Here is a 20574-nt window from a genome sequence, read left to right on the forward strand (position 1 = left end):
TTACTGAGGACATATTTAAGGTTAGGTTAAGATTTGTCTCAAGGAAGCTAATGCAAATCCTCCTCTGAAGTCCTATAAGCCTGGTCCCAATGAGGCAGAATGTAATTTCTGAAGTCCTAAGTCTTAGGGGTAAGATGTAGATTGTGGTTAAGTTAGGTTTAGGTTAGAGTTAGGCATGGATTGGTCGTAGTGAAGGTTTGTGAAAAGATGTGAATTGTTGTAAGGTTAAGGCTTCAATTAGACGATAATTGGTCAAGATAAGGTTTTGGTTTGCCTGTACACAATGAATGGGAGTTGTGTGTGTTAGTGTGTGTGTTTGCGGTGTGAGTGTGTGACCAAAGCCAACAAATCCACACCCACAGGAATGAAATCGATTCAGATTTACAGCAGATGGTGCAGCAGCATTGCTCGCTTCAAGTGGATGAGGGCAAATAACGTGTGAGTTTCAAAGCACCACATTTAACTCCTGGACAGAATCCTCAACAACAAGGGTCAGCCATGTAAATATGTGGAGTGCCTGTGACTGCAGGGCTAGAGGTGAGGGAGCCGCCTTGTGCTGCGTGCATTTGCAGAAACTCTGGGAATGCCGTGCGCCTTCACACAGACAGGCAACGTGATACCTCTGTAGTTGCTTCTTTTCTGCGGCCCATGCATGGCTGCAGTTGTAAGTGGCGTGGTCACTTCATCTCCATGCGCCATGACGGCTTACTGTAGGCCCTCACGCCCAACTTTGTCATCCAGCAGCGGGAGAAGAGGCACAAGTGCTCGGGAAGCGAGGATGGGAATTAATCATTTGGGGCGAAATTAATTTGGATAAGAAGGTGGCTGTTAAAGACCGAGGCTAAAAATACTGTTGGTCACACTTATGTGACACTGGGCATATAAATTAACTGAATGCGTTGTGGAGGCTATTGTGGTCGTTGGAGGTCAAGTTCAGTGCTCAGCTCTGTCTTCCTCGGCGGTTTGTTCCTCAGTGGAAATAGATGAATGTGAAACAGGAAGGGAGGATTAAGGGGATTGCACACTGAGAAAAGCAGGTTACATTATGACTTTAATGAATTGCCTGCACCGCATTTAATATACGCTTAACAAACAAGGAATTAAGTGTGTTGTTAGAAGAGAATAATCACTAGCACAAATTGATTTTAACATATTCGCGTGTTTGCATATAAAGTGCCACTTTAGATTTGATGTATGAAGCAGTGTGTAGGGTTATATGGAGCTGCTGCTGCCTCTTCTTCATCTTCTTCTTCCTTTTCTTCATCTTCTATATCTTCTTCTTCTTCTTCTTGAAGGTCCTTGAAATAAAGCCGCGTGAAATTGGATGCAAAGTAATCCAGAAATTACTCACAATGTCTAGACAGAGAATAGTCTCACTGTACTTTATTGACTGTATTTCAGATCAGATTGCCTCACCTTCTTTGCAATGGCACGAGATTAATGCCGGAGATGTTGGTTTGGCAGCGCAGTCATGTGGTGTAAGAGTCCCACTTGTAACTGGAGGTTTCCAGGTTTGATCCCTCCGCGTGACGTCCTTGACCGAGACACACCGCTGACAGCTCCCACATCAAACCCAACAGCGTGTTAATGGAGCCCCCCAGTGACAAAGATCAAGGCTTTGTTACAAGAGACCTGAGAACAGGCCGAGCAACAAACAACCCAGTGTACTCGAGTATTGTGAATAAACCTCTTTCAGAGATACCCTGAGACACATGCTGTAAACTTAATCAGGAGTAATGATGAATGACGACCACTTAAACCTGCCGAGTTAATGAATTTAGATAAACACCAGACACAGCAACACCTCTCCATTGTGTTGTCTTTATCTCCGATCAAGTGTATCGGCACAATTCCGCCGCTAATTTGTGGCGCGGAGACCTAATGAATTATAAACTGTCTGCGGAGAACGAGAGGCAGCTCGGCTCGCCGGCTATCAATTGAAATCTTAACATAAACAGAGGTTAGAGTATAATGATTTAGCTGCCGTATAGACATCTCCATTCATCACTGTACGGCAGGTGTTCATGAAGCTAATGAATGAAGGACTCACAAGTGCATTCTCCATGTGGAGTGACTTGACATAAATACATTAGGAGGCTTTCAGGGACCCCTGAGTGGGTTGGAGAGCGGGGTGGTAAAAGATTCAATTCAGGGTTGATTAACAGTTAAATTTTGTTTCAGGAAAACACTTAAGTTTAAGTTGCTAAAATGAAAAGATAAGATTAGCAGGCAGAGTGTGAAATAAAGGAGTGAAACTGTTTTAATTGAATTCATCTTAGTTTGTTTAGCAATCAAACAAACCTTAGTTTTTTATAGTGCTGTAGCTGGATGAGGCCAACGTTGCTGTTTGTACGCAGCAGAATAAGGTTTCAAATTAAAATGAGTAGAATACTTGTAAGTATGGTTGCAACTGACTTTGAGAACTTACTTCAAATTATACTAATTAAGTTTGCTTAAATTATACTAAACAGCGGATATAAATACAATTCATCACCTTATTTCGACGGAAATACATTACTTTTATAAGTTTAACAGTTTTGTGTACCTCTGCTGATAGTTGCATACAGAATATGACTTGATTACTTTGTTTTTCTGGAATTTGTGTCATCTGCCTGCCTCTTTCAGTTTTTATCGAATCCTTAGATTGTATTTAACTGAATTGTGAAAAAAATAAAATAATATATGTATTCTGTTTGGATCCAGGTTTTCAAGTGGACTTGATCTAGTGTCAGAGCCATGATGTGCTCGCTGGGATGGACTGTTGTCCTCTGGAGTTTAAATTCCATTCACTGCACGTTTGGAATGGCAGTGAGTGAACCGACAGGTACGTGTGGTTGTTGTCCTTTTGTGTGTCAAAATAAAGCCAACAAGGTTTTGTTTATAAATTTAATATTCTCTCGTTGCTGCTTCAAAGAATACACAAACAGACAGGCAGACGTGTTGAAATGTGATGATCAAAATAAGATAGATCTATACAATAATGTGAATATAACAGTGTTGATAGTGTTTACATTGTTTCTTATTACTATTCTTTGGGTAATGTATTTTTTGAAAAAGACAGATTCTGGTAAAAACTAAAACTTCTGGAAAATATTACAGGACTATCAGTATTCAGAATGCCAGCCTCCATTCATTGAGGTTTTAGAGGATGTAATGTTTCCTCTAAATAACACCTTGGTCTCAGCTGGGTATTTGAAATGTTTTCAACTTTAAACAGAAGTTTGGAATATTAATGAAAAAAACAAGAAAAAGTAAATTGATCTTCTGCTCTGATGTGAATTTTTCGCAAGTGTTTTTTTTATGATAGGAAATGCAATGGGGAAATGAATTCACAATGCAATAAATAATTTCCTTCCCGATACTACTATTCAAAACTGTCTTCAAACATAAATTAACATCAATACTCAGCACTAACAGCCTTTCTGTGGCTTTTCCTCCAGACGGCTCTTGTCCCCCTCTGAGCGTGGAGGAGCGCAGGTTTACCGATGCTTTAGATCGTCCCTTGCAAATCACAGGTATGTCCCTGACCGAGCACAGCTGATCTGAACACATGTCCACATCCGCCTGTTTCACTGAGGTCACACATTGTTCACAGGATTCGATCTCACAGAAAAGTTTCTTCTTCGAAAGGGCACGATCATGGAAGACCTGCCGTCGTTTCGTTTAGGAAGCAGTCCACTAATTAAGCCGACAAAGTGAGTATCATGTATGTTTACACGCTTATGTGGGTTTGTTTTCTGCGTCACTTGGGTTTCAGATGCTGTTCCCTGGTTCATTACATTGTTTGAGGATAAGTCAGACAGACAGTCTCCATGTCAGCTACCACTCGGTAATTAATCTTCCAATACGCTGTTTCATTTATACCTCTCCCTTGCTCTTGCTTGAAAACCGCAGCACAATCCAGGCATTCTGTTAGACGCAGTCATTCATGTGTGGCCGAGGTATTAAACGGCAGTCTTCATTTGGATCAACACTAAGGCTGCTGCTGTTTTTCTCCCTCATGAACAGGTTCTCAATATGGAGTCCCTGTTATTTCTAACTCCACGTGTGACGTTTGTAAAAAAAACTGAAATATTACTTCTATAATGGGTCTCTGTCGTGCAGACAGAAACGAGAGGTTTTGCTCGTTTTTTTTCCTGATATCCAGTGATATTGTACAAAGAAAAAAAAAAAGAAAGCAAACCCCAGCGTAGTTATAACTGAATTTCTTGAAAGGATTGACTTGAGGCAATCCAGATTTACTCTTCCCCGCTCAGAGCGATCGTTCCATTTGCCTCGGCTAATAAGGGCAAGCTGTGAGGTGCACTGTTACGCAGGGAATCATTTGAACAGAATTAATATATAATACACTTATTCTAGAAATCTCATAAGGGCAAAAGGGAATGGAAAAATGGTGAGCACCTACATTACGAGAGGAATATCAAAATCACGACACAAATGGCATGCTGAGGTCTTATTCCCTGAAGACCTCTATTCTCCTGGTCAAACTTCATGTGGACATCTTGATATACATTGGAAATTTGAATATTTTGTCCCATCAGCTGTATTAAGTTTGACCAGAGGAGCATGGAACACCAGTGGCTGCCAATCAAGGCTTTAGAGTGACGTTTTGGACTAGAACAAATACATTTATTTTGAGATGTCCATTGTTTTTTTGCCCTCAGGTTGCATCTGTGAAAGATAACACCTTGTCATTCTCCGGGGAGGCGAGGCTATTTTGAGTAGTTTTACATGACAAGAAACTGTAAACATTTACTGCCACTCTCTCGCTGGCGAGGGGAAGGGATCTTTGAGCCAGGTGATTTGTGATCCCCCTCCCCTGTTCAGTCAGCCGGCCGAAAATACATTTACCTCAGTCCTTCCCTCCGTCTGGGCCCGTAGTGCAAGAAGATGCTGGTTCTCAATGACACTGCTGACAGTGTCATTGGTTATAGTGGTGAGACTGCGATCCCTCTCATATCCAATTATCTAAGTACTTTGACAGGTGATACGGCAAGTCAGCTGACGAAGGAAAGGAACGACAATTGCACGGAGCCGGAGGCCCCTCTGTCCCCGGCCCGTCCAGTAAAGCATCGCTCGCTTTACTTTCAGGATATATGCAGAGATGGATGCTTGACTCTCCAGATCTGGCTAATGTTCTGTCAGCTCTTTGGCACAATACGTATTACGGTGCGTAGATCAGAGCTGAAACACCCGTGGAACATTTGTATTGGCTGACAAATCTCCCTATAATCTGCAGCTTGTATTCATAGTATGCTCCCGTGCTGTATCAAAGCACGGTGATGGCAGCTCCGGCGACATGTCTTTGGAAACACGAATGTTTGGCCTTGCCCTGTTTGCATTCTTCTGTCCCGCATTCATATCTGACTACGACAACATCATGGAAGGTGGTGTTATTCAATTTCTGATTTGGTTGGATGGATGTGTTTGACCTTGCTGACACTCTAGTGCGACACTCGTTGATTCACGGCTTTGTCTCTGTATCCACGCACACCTCCGCACAGAGGAAGCGGCCACATAAAAACATCAATGATTCACTATCATGTGCCCACTGTAGAACATCTTATACATGAAAGTGTACATTATAACTTCTGTGGTCTCCATGCCGTTGACTTCCATACGACAGTAGTAAGACGTGTTGATGTTCTTTCGTGCATGTGCATCATTTTCAAGACCATGACCCATTCACCAGATAATTAGATCTGAGCAATGAATCCTAATTGAGGACTAAGGCTTCAGTATGAACCAATCTGTGTCAGTGGCCTCCTACTTGTAGCATGCCTTCACTTACTCACAATCAGGATTAGTTTTAAAGTTGTTGTGATATTTTTGTCATGACAGTGATTTTGTATTCATGGTTGAATGCAAATTTTGTCAAAACAACTCCATGTTCATCAGAGGTATCAAAGTCATCTCAATACATTTTATAGCATGGTGGCAGATCACACGTTTTTAAATCAGTGTGTTTTCTGTGCCGTGGCGTTTCCTGCAGCGCCACGACTCCGTTAATTATGTGTGTGTAGAGGAACACATATTTACACGGTCGTGATGATAACAGCAGCAGTCTAACACACCTCAGCTACACTCATTTGCATAAAGTCTCTGTCCTGCAGATCGCAGGCGGGTTTGATTTGGCTCGATCAGTGGCAGGCACCTATCACGCTGTCATGCAGCACTTCCATGTCAAAACAGGAAAGAGGAGCCACGCTGAGAGGAAGTTATCGTTCCTCGCTCGCTTGAACGATGCATTCAGCTCAGAAACTGACATGGTGGAGGCCACTCTGATCCGGTGGAGGATTGAGTGTCGGCGATAGGGACGCCAGCCAACCAGGCTCACATTTGAGCTTTGATTGTTTCAGCGACAGCAATCTGATTCCTCTGACTCATTTAAACAAATCCTCTTGGATAGGATTTCCTGCAGGCGGCCAGGACTCTAAAGCCGCTTCCGGGAGATTCTCGAGCAGACCGGTAGTGTTGCTGTGACATTCTGTCAAACCATTGTCTCTGATTATACAAGCAGCAGCTTCAGCCAAGCAAATATGCTTGGTCAAGGACGCGTTCCAAGAGCGGTGACGGTTTCCAGACAGCACATGGTCGCTCCCGATGAAAGTGGAATTACTTCTGATTATAACTCTTCTGGCAGCCGTGGTGCTGCTCTGTGACCTTTTGTGCTTCTCCTGATTATTGTTATGGATGTGATCTATTTCCCGAAACACAGCACAGCACGTTAACTGGTGGCTCGAAGAAATGTTACTCAAGAAGATATCTCTCTTCCTCACTGCTAGGACTGTTTTGTCGATTTTTGCTATTTCTCATTGTAGAATCCAACCCTATAGAATACAAAGCTGAACCTAATCCAGGAGACGGTGATGCTTCCCCCGGAACATGTTTGCCAATGCAAATGAGTTACATACAAATGGAACTTAGAAAAGACAGGGTTGGCAAAGTCCCTGTATATTGTAGAAACTGGTGGATGGGATACGAGCAAAATAATAAATAAAGAATGCTTTTTCTTTTCATTCACTCATTATCATTTACGTAAACATACATGGTCGTGTTTCTCCAAAGAATCGGGTTAAAATAACCATCAAACCAACCAATCAGTGAGCTTTGAGGTGTAGCCGTTTAGCCACAGATGGCAATCAGCACGAGGTTAAGAACTTTGACCCTGTGGTCTCTCGGAGATCAGGTGTGCTGACAGACCGTGTTTTGAAATCAGAGCAGACTTCTAAGAGAAGGGTGTGAACCTCAGAAGCCCGAACAGAAACACACAGTCTTGCAGTGTGTTCTGCAGAGATTGTATTAAATTTGCTTAAATATATTATGTCCCACCAGTTGCAGTGGCTGCATAAGATTTTGGATTTTCTCATTTACATTTTGTTGTTTATATGAGCTTATCTGTCTCTAATAAGGTACAAGAAGTCACTGTGTACTGTGTTGATTCTGAAATATTTGGTTCAGTTTATTTTGTAAAGCCTCATTTTTATAAATTGCCGTGCCACTTTTCATATTGAATCGCTGCTGAAACAGTCCTTTAGCCCTCGGGCAGCGAGTAACCTTCCCCCGTCACCGGCCTCTCGCAGAAGCATTTGATTTTTTCGGGGGAGCTCTAACTCGGCGTATTTATCATTTTAGTCATGTACCATTTACAGCAAAATCTCAAGAATTCGAGGGACACAGTGGAAGAGGGTGTGAAGCTCTGAGAGAATAGGAGATGATATATTGGAGTGAAAACTAATTTCCAACCTGTCTGGAGAAACTCTTTCACCCTCCCACCTCCCCCCAGCAGTGCGCGGGCTCCTCAATGACCTTATCGTTGCATTATTATTTTTGCTGATATTGATTTATTATGTTTATGCTCCTCCACTTTTGACTGTTACTCTGAGCCTGGAGTAAGGGTTAGGGTTAGAATATATTCATTTTATTTGAGTGTATCAAACAGGAAGGGAGGTGCAGCCGTTGGCTGAGAGAGGAGTTAGAGAATAAACTGTAATTGATTTGAGAGCGGTTGTATAATATTTGAAATATATATTGTCTTTCCTCTATAGACCCTATTCCTTCTGCATATGTTGCTCTTGTTGAAAATACATTTTCAGCTGTGGAAACAGTATTTTGTTGTGCTGAGTTCATCCACATAAAGCCATGACGACGTTGCACTAGACGTCCATAACCCTTTAACTGTGGCACATGGTATCTCAGCGAGGGAAAAATATTGGCTCCTGCGACTTTGGATCAATTTCTGCGCGTTTTCATTATCTGAATGACACGGGGGGAGCCAGTATAAAATTCATCAAGCTAAATGGAATCAAGTTTGTCAGGATTATTTATGTGACTGCTCCTCAGCGGGAGGATATTGAAATGTTTTATCGATCATTGAAGTTGATTGGCTGGTTCATTGTTGAGGCCCTGAAAGAGTTTACAGTCACTTTCGAGAAATGAGGCTTGACACAATTGTCCTTCATTTATAAAATATTTGAATGATAATGATTCAAAATGTTAATTTGTGAAAATGTGACGGAATTTTATTACGTTTGTTTAGATTCATATTTCAAAATGGACTTTCAAGTGAGTACTCCCTCGTCACCACCTTCCGGGTCAGAAGAACGACAAAGAAAGACCGCTGGTATCTTTGGCAGATTTTCGACCAATCTGGAGGCAGTCAGGTGGGCGTCACGCTACGTTTTTTAAAGTCATACAACAGTTCCGGTATCCACTTCTCCAAAATTATGGGATGGCTGTTTCTTTGCTCCGCAGGTGTCCGTTGTGGTCGACGGCGGCAAGAAGGTGGTGGAGTTCTCCTTCCTGGGTCTGCTGAAGAACACCCTCCGCTACACATTTAAGAGCCGAGACCTGCACGCCCTCTTCGATCGGCAGTGGCACAAGCTGAGCATTTCCGTGCAGAGCAACATTGTCTCCATTTACATGGACTGCAAGCTCATAGAACGGAGACTGACCGATGAGAAGGACGACGTCGACCCCAGTGGGCGAACGCTCATCACCACACGGGTGGAGGATGGACGGCCTGTTGACGTACGTCAGGAGCTAACTCTGTCCAAACATGTTTTGTTTGTCTTATCGAAGGTTTTACCTAATTTTTGTTGTTGGAGTCGTCGTAGTTTACTTTCTCAAAGCATTTGAGAGATATTCAAAACACGCTTCAAGGGCTTGTTTTCTTAATCAGTGTAAATCCTGTATTGTGACACACAGTATGTGTTACACTCATTCTCAGAGGGCCCTGCGAGTGCTAAAAAAACATTAGGTCAGCTATGCAATTCGGTCACCCAATACTCATGAGCAGAACCTGGCTTAAGTAGCATTAACAGCTGACTCCACATGATTTGTAAAGATGTAAGTCAGTACAACAGAACAAAATGACACTGTGAAAGTGTGAAGCTGCAGCAATTCAGACAGAAGATGAAGCCTTGTTAGACCTGTGGACCCCGCTGCATAGTTTAGGTTTAGACGTGATGTTTACAGAGTGTTCCACAGGTGAAGAAAATCCAGAGATCCGAGATTTACAGGTCAAAAGAGAAGTGTGATGTGAATGTGGAGCTGTGGTCTCTTAATGAGAGCTTTTTTTCCACAGATTGAACTCAGGCTATTTCTAATCTACTGTGACCCCTATATGGCGGAGATGGAAAATTGCTGTGAGCTGCAGGAACCAAAGGTAAAATGTTTTAATATCTCAGCTCAGCACTAACACCTGCAGTTTACAGTCGACGGAATGACAAGAAGTAATGCGTATGTTGGATTTATGTCCGTTTTCCTGACCGTTATTATTCACAATTTATTTTATTACTAATGAGACGATATATTACACGTGTGCTTTTGAAATTCAGGACCCTGTGATGTAATGTGGTGATTCATTGCGTCTCTGATTTAAGTGCATTCAGCATATGTCAGTAACAGAGTGAACGGTGACCTTTGACCCATACAGTTTGATCAGAGAATGAAAGTGTAACAAGGTTTTGGTCGTTTTACCCACAAGGGCTCGTGTCCCCTGATAGAAACCAAATAACACAGATCTTCCATCACCTTCTAATCAATATGGGCTAATGGAACAGCGATTTCAAATGGAGAGATGACCTTTGACCCCCTCAGCATGATATGTCATTATAAGCAAGCTGTCATTTCAGTGTAAAGTTACTGCGAGGGATTTGGCACAACCTTGGAAAGGGATCACTGGCTGTGAGACTGAAAGTGCCACCGGCTGCTCAGTGCTTTCTAAGTTTTGCTGCGTTGTTGTTTTTTGTTACTTGCAGCCTGATATATTTTTTATTAATGCTGCTTAAAACCCAGGTTTCCTCAGGTAAACTGTGCTGCATTCATTGACAGTGGATGGCATCTAACCAGTGCAATTTCTGTATTGATCCAGTGTGAAGCCAAGAAGACGCTTAATGGGACTTCTCCTCCCCCGGTGACGGAGAAGCTTCCCCAGATGCATTCTCAGCCGGTCCTGCCGTCAATTGACAGATGTCACTGTTCGGCAGAAAAGGTAAAATCAATCAACAAGGGCCTCTAATTGAGTAAGAGTAGTGTCTATTGTAACTGAAAGAGCACTGATTTCCATGTGCTATTACTGGCACTTAACAGCCGTTTAGAGGTGTTTGCCAAAGCTACTTTAGATGTAATCTTTAAGAAAAATGGCACAATTATGGAAAGATGTCCAAGTGTGGTGGATCTGCACTCTGCTTTGTGAAAATGCAAAAAGGATTCTTTAAACTGCAAAACATTTTCTAAGATTAAGATTAAAATTGTGATTTATTTATTTTACTCATCAACACAATTAGCTTTTCAAGGATATTTTAACATGTTGTGGTTTGTATATTTAAATAAATATCTTGCCACTATACAGATACACATCATTTCTATCTGTAGAGATAAATTTAATATGCAAAAAGAGGCACAAATGATAAAGGTTAGACATTTTCAAGAGCTGTTTTGACTCTGTAAAAAACGTTATTTCTAAAGTAATTAAACCTCATTTGGTTTGCTTCACTGATGAATATTTTAGTACTTTATTACAGGTTTCTTTATTCTAATTAATTAAATATGATAATGAAACAAATGCATCTGAAATGTTTTAATCATACCGATGTTTACTGTGTGTACAGGGAGATGCTGGTCTTCCAGGGGTAGTTGGACTAGCAGGAGAAAAGGGGGATGCAGGAGACAAGGTATAAACCACTTTCTTTTATGAATTTGGTACATGCACGCATGTATTCATGCTTTGTGTTAAGTGAATGTTAATCATACAGTATTCTCATTGGGCCGCCATGTTGTAAATAACTGCAGCACTGGGTTTTCTCTGCGGACAGTAGGGGACACTTCTAGAGGACAGTTACAAGGTCTAAATGCCGAATTCCAGTGGGACAAATTTACACTTTGTCATAAACTCATTGTCAGAGGGAGAGATATACGTCTCTCTCTCTCTCTCTCTCTCTCTCTCTCTCTCTCTCTCTCTCTCTCTCTCTCTCTCTCTCTCTCTCTCTCTCTCTCTCTCTCTCTCTCTGTGTCTATCTCTCTCTCTCTCTCTCTCTCTCTCTCTCTCTCTCTCTCAAATGTCTAGTGTCCAACAAAGTTTCATGTTCTGCGTCCAAGGTCCTTCAGAGACGCTACCATACAATTATCCTCATAAGGTGAATCTCTGCGTGAGCTGGGAGAGCACACGTTTGCTCAATCACTAGACAAATAGGTGTGGTTAAAAAAATTGAAGGATCATTTTCTCCATGACAGCTGAAGAGACAGGGGGAATAAACAGTAAAGGCCCCCGTCACGGATAATTATGGGTGTTGGTTTGGTTTGAAGACAACAAAAACATAAACATACCACCCTCACCCTGAATAGAACTGTGTGGAGTACAAACCCCTCTTGGCCGTCTGTACAAGGTTAAAAACAGAACCAGGGAAGAGCACGTTTGACTATGAATGGAATTCATAGAGATGAACAGGTGGTGGTTTCTGTACTCGTGATAAAACCAAACGGCTCCTGGGGTCGGTGATAAAGACGGCTCTGATGAGAGAACTCGTTCCTGGAAGGTGCAAAACAACATCGTTGCTCCTACTGTTAAAGAGTTATCATGTTTAATGCTGTTAGGAGGTGTACCAACATTCTGGATACTGCTCTGTTCTGTGCATCTGGTGTCATTTATCTCCCAGATATTTTAAAACTTCATATTTCTTTATTTTTTATTTCAATCATTCATATGGTTATCTGAAAGTGTTACTCGTTGATTGATATAATTATGAATATTATATTCAAAACTGTGAGTAAAGCAACAGATTGTACCAATTAGTTTTGTAAATGTGTGATAATTGGCCTCTAATGATTCTTAATTGACCTGGCAGGAGTCAACCTTTGCGCTGTAATGTGTGTGTGTGTGTGTGTGTGTGTGTGTGTGTGTGTGTGTGTGTGTGTGTGTGTGTGTGTGGTGGTTGTGCTTGTGATTGATTACTTGACATGACTATATTCAGTGAGTGAGAATACGTCAACCCATTTCACGGAAGGGCTTCATGTGTAGTTAACACTGTGACGTGTTTTCATGGTCTAACGCAGGACTCACACATGTGTGTTGGCGGCTTCAACAGAAGCTCTGCTCATTCACTCTAAATGGGGTGACACTGTGACAGCATTGGAGCTCTGATGCGTCGCCTTCATGCAACAGCAGAGACACCACCCGATCAAATCATATTCAAACAAATTCTCTGGCACTCGTTAATCAAATCAGGTTAAATACAGGTCCTGTCTGACATCAACTGTCAAAATGTGTCTGGAAAGAGGAGGCAGAGGCAGCTGGTGATTCTGGTGTGTGTTTATCTCTAGCTTCGCATTGACAGCGAGCACAAATGTTCACACATGCATACGTGTGCGTTCAACATTACACTTTTGCAAATAGACAAACATCTCCCTAGTAAGAGTTGACCTGAAGCATGACAGCCACCTGTGTAAAAAAATCATGTTCAAATTGCACTTATCACTATATCACTGAGCTGTTATGATGCTATTTAATAATTCACATACACTGTTCAGGTGCAGAGGCCATTCCATTTTTCCTCCGCTCCATTATTTCTACAGGACCTGTCTTGTGCTCTGAATCAGAGGTTCATGCTGTTAACACCTGAAATCTAATTCCAGCAAATCAATACTTGGCACCATTTGTTTACTTACTGAACAACAGAATTCATAACAAATCCTATTACAGGCCAGAACACTAAATCAATGAAGTACACACTCAGGTCTGAGACATCAATGGTGGCGAACTGGCCCAATCAGACAACACCTGGCTGTATATGGACATCCTAGTGCATACATACAGTGAGTTGTTTTTTTTTTGTAAAGAAATGTGATTATGGAGTTATTTATCTGACTCTTCTCATTCCTTGTGGTCCTCAAACATTGGGTCATCTTCATCTTCCCCATCATCATCTTCATTTAAGCCTCCTTTTCCACCTAATCCTCTTGTTCTTCTACTCTTCTCCTCTTATTCTATCCGCTGATAGTTGAACAGATTGCAGAGAGTGCAGAGCATTGTCACAATACCAAGTTCATGACTTTCATATGGGACCTACCTGTTTCTCCATGCTGTTACTGAAAATTAGAGGTTTTCACTGCAGCCTCCTTTTCGTGCGGGACAAGGCTCAGAGTGTTTAAATCTTGACCCAAGAAATCTCAGGCAGGGAGGTGTTCGTTTAAATGATAAATAAAATCAATACTTTAACTGGCACAGCAGTTTATGCGCCACTTTGAACGCATAATTGAATTCACCCGATTTAGAATTTGTATGAGTCAACACAAACCACACTTGCTGTGTTTGACTCAACAGTTTTGGTGAGACATCATTTCACCAATGAATAAATGGCAGGGGGTAAAGATGGACTGTGATTTAATAAGCAGGCAGAGCTGCAAATGATAGGACGTCCAGCAGGACATGCTGGATACCATCCTCTGAATCTGGCTACAACTGCTGCGAAGTGAGCAAAATCCTCCTCCTGAGCGAGAGCAGCAGATACTTGAAGACATCAAAATGTCACTAATCATCGAGTCGAAATGTTTTCATGTCTTGCTGCTTTTGCATATGTTCGCTGAGAGGAAAACAGCAGAAAAGTAGTTTATTCTGAGCCGTCTGTGCAGTATATCAGAAAATGTGCCTTGACAGAATGATGTGCTGCCATTTCTTTTATTTGCAATGACCTTGTTGCACATGAATCTGCCCGGTGGATTCCGGCGGCAGTGCACCTCTGTTGAAGAATATTTAATTCATATTGATCCCTAGATTTCCAGGGGACATCCAAAATAATAAAAATAGGGCTGCACTGTGTCAGTCACAGCAGATACTGTCGATAAATTAAGCTCATGAGGCTCCTGACATGCATCTCCTTTTGTATACGATTAAACAAATAGTCAGAGTAGGTTTATTAACAATTTAGCTTGACTTTGTAGAGATTAATCAAAGACATCTGGGCAATTTAGAGCATTAAAACACCCTTAATGAGAACTGCAGGCCGATCCCTGTGACCTACACCCAGCGCTCCTCGGGAAAGTGTATGGGGATTACTTTGGCTGCATTACTCCAACTGAAAGTTATATATCCTCCATTACAGTCCAGGTTTGATGGAGAATTCGAACGCACTGCGAAGGGATTAAACTGCTATGATTAATCCAGAATCCCTCAGGAAATTAAACAGATAAGTAGTGGGTTATAAGAATGCAGCTTACTTGAAAGGAAATCCATTTTATATGGCCTCGCACATAAACCCTGGTATTACTAGATTTACAGCTCCTGCATGTACATGCAAAAGGAGAGAAAAAAACAGGCATTATGGTGAAATTAAAAACTTCTTCCACTTTTACAATACCCTTAATTTGTTTTTTTTGCACCATTCACAGCTCTCCTGCCCTCACGGCTTGTGTTTTCAATTAGGAACCTCTAATTCAATTTATACCCCTTGTACCTCCAAAGTGAATTATACCAGGACTTTTATTTAGCGCTGTTTTTTATTGGACTGACACTCAATTTTGATTAGCTTTCAAAACCTGCTGTTGTTCCAATTGTATCCGCAGAGTGTTAAAATGTTATTAGCTTTTCATTAAAGGGGACTTGTGCTTGTGATTGAATAGAAAAAATTAAAGACCGAATGGAGAGGACTGTGAAATATACCTCCAATTCCCATATAGATTTTAATGGCTGAGTCCATGGAAACTAATGCATCCATGCCACATTCTTAATATCGTATTTGTATGGATCAGAGGCTAACCAGTTATAAAATGTAGACTGCACGTGCTGTGTAGGATAATGGATTAACAACCCACAGCACAGAGATGGCGTTTCAGCTATTAGGCATTTTTTGTTCTTCCATCAAACCTATTGAGTTCTAACAAACAAACAAAGTGCTTATAATGGAGATATAACCATGAATGGGCATCTTTTAATTAGATCCTTGGTTTGCAGTAACTTCTGTGTTTGCTTAATGTGCTGAATAACTACCTCCCTCCATCTAAACTTTTTATTTTCCTTTTCGGTTCCATTGCAACCGCAGCTAACAGCTTTTCTTTCCTTGCTTGACTGGTCCTCTCCCTTTTTGAATACAATTGTCAAATCAATACAATGACCCATAACAAGGTTCAGATTCATGCTTTCCAGTTGTTTGGGAAACAGTATCCTGACCTGCAGCTGCTGAGCCCCCGTGTCAGCAGGAACCTATGGAACAGCTGTCTGTGGGATTGTGGCTGCTGAAGACATGACATGTTTTCATGAAGCCTGTCCTCTAATGTGTGAACGACAGACCTTTTGCTAATTGTACCGTGTGCTGTTTGTGTCACAGGGGGAGCTGGGGGAAGCCGGGCCGACAGGAAACCTAGGACATAAGGTAGGAGACTCACATAGGAACTCAGTGAGAGCGGTGGGGATCCGTGCATCAGCCACCCTTGGTTTGCTCCGTGCTGGCAACAGTTTTCAAAAAAGTGGAAGAAACCAATTATGTTCAAACTATGCCTCATCACCTCATATAAGAAACATGAATCGGTCTGTATAGCTCTAGAAGGGGAACACATAGTAAACCTAGGCTGTATTTACACATTATTAGATGTTTGATAGATAGTTAGACCCCAGCTATTCTCTTTTCTTTTAAGTGTTTTATTTTTATAGTTAATTATTGATTATTTCAACAAATACGTGTGTCAGAAAAAACTTACCAAGCCCGAGGTCTCGATATACGTATTAACTTGTGTCATAACTCAGACACACACACAATATCAGCTTTTCGATATCTGGCTGGAAGCTCTGTTTCTTTTGGATGAAGTGTTTAACTCATTTTAACCATGTCCAACAACCCTGTGTGGGTTTTCAGAGCACAGTTTAGCTGTTGTATCTCAAAGCGTCTTTGGAGTTACTCCGCTCTGTGATTGACGTGGACTCACTTGGAATCTTAACTTTTAATGGTTTATTTTTTCCTTTTTATAAAGTTAGTGCTGTGAGTCTTAAAATCATTTTTTGGTTTGTTGCCTGTTTTTCAGATCCAGTGAATAGCAGGCGGCTCTATATATATATATATATATTTTTTTTTTATCATTGAGTGATTTATGGAGTCTGTCAGTGCCCTCTTCTGAGATGATTTTCCAACATCACTGGATGAAATCATTGGCTTGCCTTGTGTTGACCCCCTCAAACCGCCACAGACAGCAAAGCAATGTCAAAATCAAATTAAACCAACAAATGGGTGCCTGCTCTGCTGAGGGGGGTTGTGCTGCTGCAGGGACCCGAGTTTACTCCTGAGCTTCTGGCTTGGCCGGGGGGGCCCCAGTGGACACACTTGGCAGTCTTCCTGGGTTTGAAGCCAGAAATGGATCATGTCCTCGTCGCTGTAATAGCATCTTCTACGGGATGGTCTGGCCGTCTGAGTCTAGGGGGGGGGGTTGCGATCCCAGTGTGAAGGGTCTCACTTATGCCCCCTTTGCTGTTGGGTGAAAAACAAATGACTTGCATTACTCACTGCGTATTTGAGGCAGCATGTAACCGTCTCCTCAGACACTCAGTGGAGGTGAGGAGTGAAAAGTGGAACATTGCCACACAGTCCTGAGACTTACATTGTGAGAAAAATGCATTTTTCTTAAATGAAAACTTTCAGACTTGCCAAGTGCTGTTTTGTGTAATTTATTTGTGCTATTAGTACCCTGAAGAGCTGGGGAAATTGCCACATGCTCTGAATTAAATTGGGGTTTACTAGAATAACAACTCTGCGGCTTTCATACTGTGTTGTGTGATATTGTCATCGGTAAGATTGTTGAAAATTACAAGCACCCTCTTGGACGTGTTGATCGGTTTAAGTGAGGGGGGGGGGGGGGCAGGACCAGTCACAAGGTACCACCACTTGGTGTAATGCAAGTATGTGGGTGTAGCTTCCATGTCTTACAGTGAGAATGTCCTGTAGTGTCTTAATGAAAGACAGAGGGGAGGATTATGAGTGTGTTATTGGAAATAGAAGAGGAGAACACATTTATCATGGATATTTAATGGCCTATTTGAGATATCAATTGTACTGTAGCTTGCTGTTGAAGTTCCAGTGTTATATATAGGAGCATTCCTGGATGACTTAATCCTCAACCCACCGGAGATGTTGACATATTTGCTCATGACCCGTGATACATGGAATACGGAACAACACTTAATGGCACCGCTCTCACCACTGCTGCTCTCCCAGATGAGGTTCAGGAGGCGGCTAAAGCTCTTTCGTTACACAACAGCGCACAGGAAAAGTCTGCATCAGGAGCAGGAGCAGCATTATTGATATGATGCTAATTCACAGCAACATGCTTTATGGTATTTTATACCGGCGCTCACTGCCTCGTCAATAAAGCTTTTTTATTTGTCAGGTTGTTTCATGAAACCTGTTTATCGTGAGAGTCACCGCATCTTTTGTTGCGCATTGAATATGAGTGTGTTTTCATATAATTTGTACACCTATTTTTTTTTTAAACTATAGATATATGGAAACATGTTCAGTACAAATTGAACAAGGCACCTCCAGTTGGAATCTTGACTTCGGACAAACCAAAGACAACCACTGTTTGAGGTTCCTCTGGAAGCCTGATGCAGCTGTCGATAATACAGCAGTTACGATATGATCGACCTTGGACACTTTACTACGGCAGTTTGCTTGAGTTTTACGGGCCAGCTGAGGTCATGAAACTGTATAGGTTACACTCTCGATAACCGAGCCAGCGAGTTCCGAGACCTCTGGCACATTTCTGGCACAGCGTGTGGAAAGTGAGGGGCTGGGTAGCTTGAGAAGAATCAGTGATCGAGAAGATATTTGTAGAAATAAGTCTGTAAGAGGTTATATTTGTGGAAATAAGCCCCAAACAGGTTATTCCCTGACTACATATAATCTTACGCATGCTATTGACTGAAGCTGGAGCTGAAACGATGCAGCGAGCTCCCAATGCAAACAATGTGGCTATGAATTTATATCAGATTTCTGAATTATGTTTTTTGAATCTGTATCAATGCAGTGCAAATGTGTTGCTCTTTGCTCAGAGCCCAATTTGAAGGAACTGTGAGTTGTAGACTTAAGGATTGGATATAATTGTACCAATGAGTTCAGGACAACAGGTTCCAGATACTGTCACCTCCTTAGCACAGTTTAACTCACATAGTTACTGGAGCTGCATTTAGAAGATTTTTTTTTTTTTGAACTGTCAACATGGCACATGATCCTGTGTACGGGTCACACGGTTGCCCTGGTTGTGTCTTAGTGTTTGTGTTAGTGTTGATAGTTGTTGTAACCACACTTTTATTAAGAAGATGATATTAATGCAACTAAACAGGTCTTAAATTGCATTAAGAATACATTTTTTCCCTCAAAATATTGTAATTCCTTTATATTTAAGTGAGTTGATATATTAGAGAAATGCAAACATTTATTGTGAACATGTGTGAATGATTGTGTTTATGTTATCTTCTATGATTTGTAATCTAATCATCTACAGCTGATTTCAGACATGCACTGAAATACTGACATTTGCCAGAGTATGTGAAAAGCAAATGTCCGCCTCAGATGCTCTGGACATTTTCCGTTTCTTTAAGCCTCCCCCTGAAATGTCTGGGGGAAAATGTTCTATTGAGCCCATGTGAGAATAGGACAGGAATATTTACGAAAAAATGTACAGCAAGCGAGTGGATCTGTTGATGATGATTCGGATGGACACAAAACTTGAAGAATAAAAACATTGATGAAAAAGAGGTGGACTACAGGATCCTTCATTATACTCTTGCCTTGGAATTGATACATTGCCTGAGTGATTCTAAAACTGCTCAACAGGAAAGTAGAGTTAAAGTCCCAAATTGTTAAACGCCACGGGGTGTTAAAGATGGAGAAGAATCAAGAGGGAACTTCTCAAGGGTCCTCACTTTCCTTTTTAACTTTCAATCTTGTCATTGCAGGGAGAACCTGGATCAGAAGGGCAAAAGGGAATCGATGGGGAGAAGGTAAGTACTACTCTCTCCAGCAGACATATATTCCATACATAGCACATCAGCCAGATCTAGTTTCGTCAGGGAATCAATTATTATAGGCTTTTCATTTTCTGTGTGATGCCCTGGGGGTAGGAGTGAAGCTTTTTTCCCCCTGTGTGGCTGTTTCCAGGTGCCTGTCATATCTGTAGTAGATCTAAGTGTGTTCTAGGCCGCAGTGTCCTTCTGCAGTGAAATTAATTGATATGTACGCCACCGTAGACCCGGCATACTAATGGACTAAACTCATTTTTTAAATTACTGTAAGTCCCTTCTCTGTCATTTCAGGTTAAACTTTATTGCATGCTAATAAATCCGCTGCAGTGATGAAACTAATAAATGCAATCTACAGTCAACCACAACAAAGGCACCAGCAAAGGATATGACAACTTTTTCTTGAAACAAAAACCCCCCTGACTTAAATCAATTATATATTTTCCGCAAATGTTGAAATTGATAATCATTTATAAAGTCGGTAAAAAGTCTACGTGCCTTCGGCCGCAAGTCTCTCAGCTCTTCAACTAGTGAATAATTCTCTCTATCGCTCAGCTTACACTTTGTCAAGCTCTGTCAGAGACGGCCAGGGACCACCGAGTCTGTTTTCACTCTAACACAATGAGTAGTGTTCTACAGGTCAGTCAGCGACATTCACGTTTATAGGGCTGGACCCGCTGTTGCAGTGCAGCCAAAAATTCTTAATCAACCTTAATGCATATCTAAAAGATGGGCAAGAACTTTTAGGAGATTGAGCCTTGGCAGTCCTTGAAAAGACCTTGAATTTGAGGTTTAGGATGAGTGTGGGAACTCTGGTCAGAGCTTAATTAAGATTCCTCTGGGATGTTGTTTCAGCCACCAGCAATTGTGCACATTCCTTAAAAAGTATTGGCTGAATAAAAAAAGGCGTTTTATGTTGTACAGCATTTGTTTGCCCACAATGGCACAATCTCACTCGACGGCTGTGCAGATGGTCAGTTTAAAGAGGCTCAATAAAGGGACTCCTTTTCATCACCATCTCCCCCTTGTGTAGACAAACAGCTGCCACAGGAAGCCTCCTCCCTGCAGGCTGC

At 41.6% G+C, this 20574-nt stretch overlaps 1 protein-coding gene across 1 annotated transcript in view; it reads left to right on the forward strand.

Annotated features, from left to right (window-relative positions):
• The first annotated feature begins 2736 nt into the window (after positions 1-2736).
• LOC133021100 (collagen alpha-1(XIX) chain) overlaps positions 2737-20574 on the forward strand; it is a 97078-nt gene continuing 79240 nt past the window's right edge. Inside the window, exons 1-9 of the mRNA XM_061087870.1 lie at positions 2737-2824; positions 3441-3515; positions 3596-3695; positions 8540-8663; positions 8755-9030; positions 9587-9667; positions 10376-10495; positions 15822-15866; positions 19439-19483. Of these exons, the coding sequence (XP_060943853.1) occupies positions 2737-2824; positions 3441-3515; positions 3596-3695; positions 8540-8663; positions 8755-9030; positions 9587-9667; positions 10376-10495; positions 15822-15866; positions 19439-19483 (954 nt within the window). The remainder of the gene's footprint in view (positions 2825-3440; positions 3516-3595; positions 3696-8539; positions 8664-8754; positions 9031-9586; positions 9668-10375; positions 10496-15821; positions 15867-19438; positions 19484-20574) is intronic.

Source organism: Limanda limanda, chromosome 15 (genome assembly GCF_963576545.1).
Source record: "Limanda limanda chromosome 15, fLimLim1.1, whole genome shotgun sequence".
Classification (NCBI taxonomy): Eukaryota; Metazoa; Chordata; class Actinopteri; order Pleuronectiformes; family Pleuronectidae; genus Limanda; species Limanda limanda.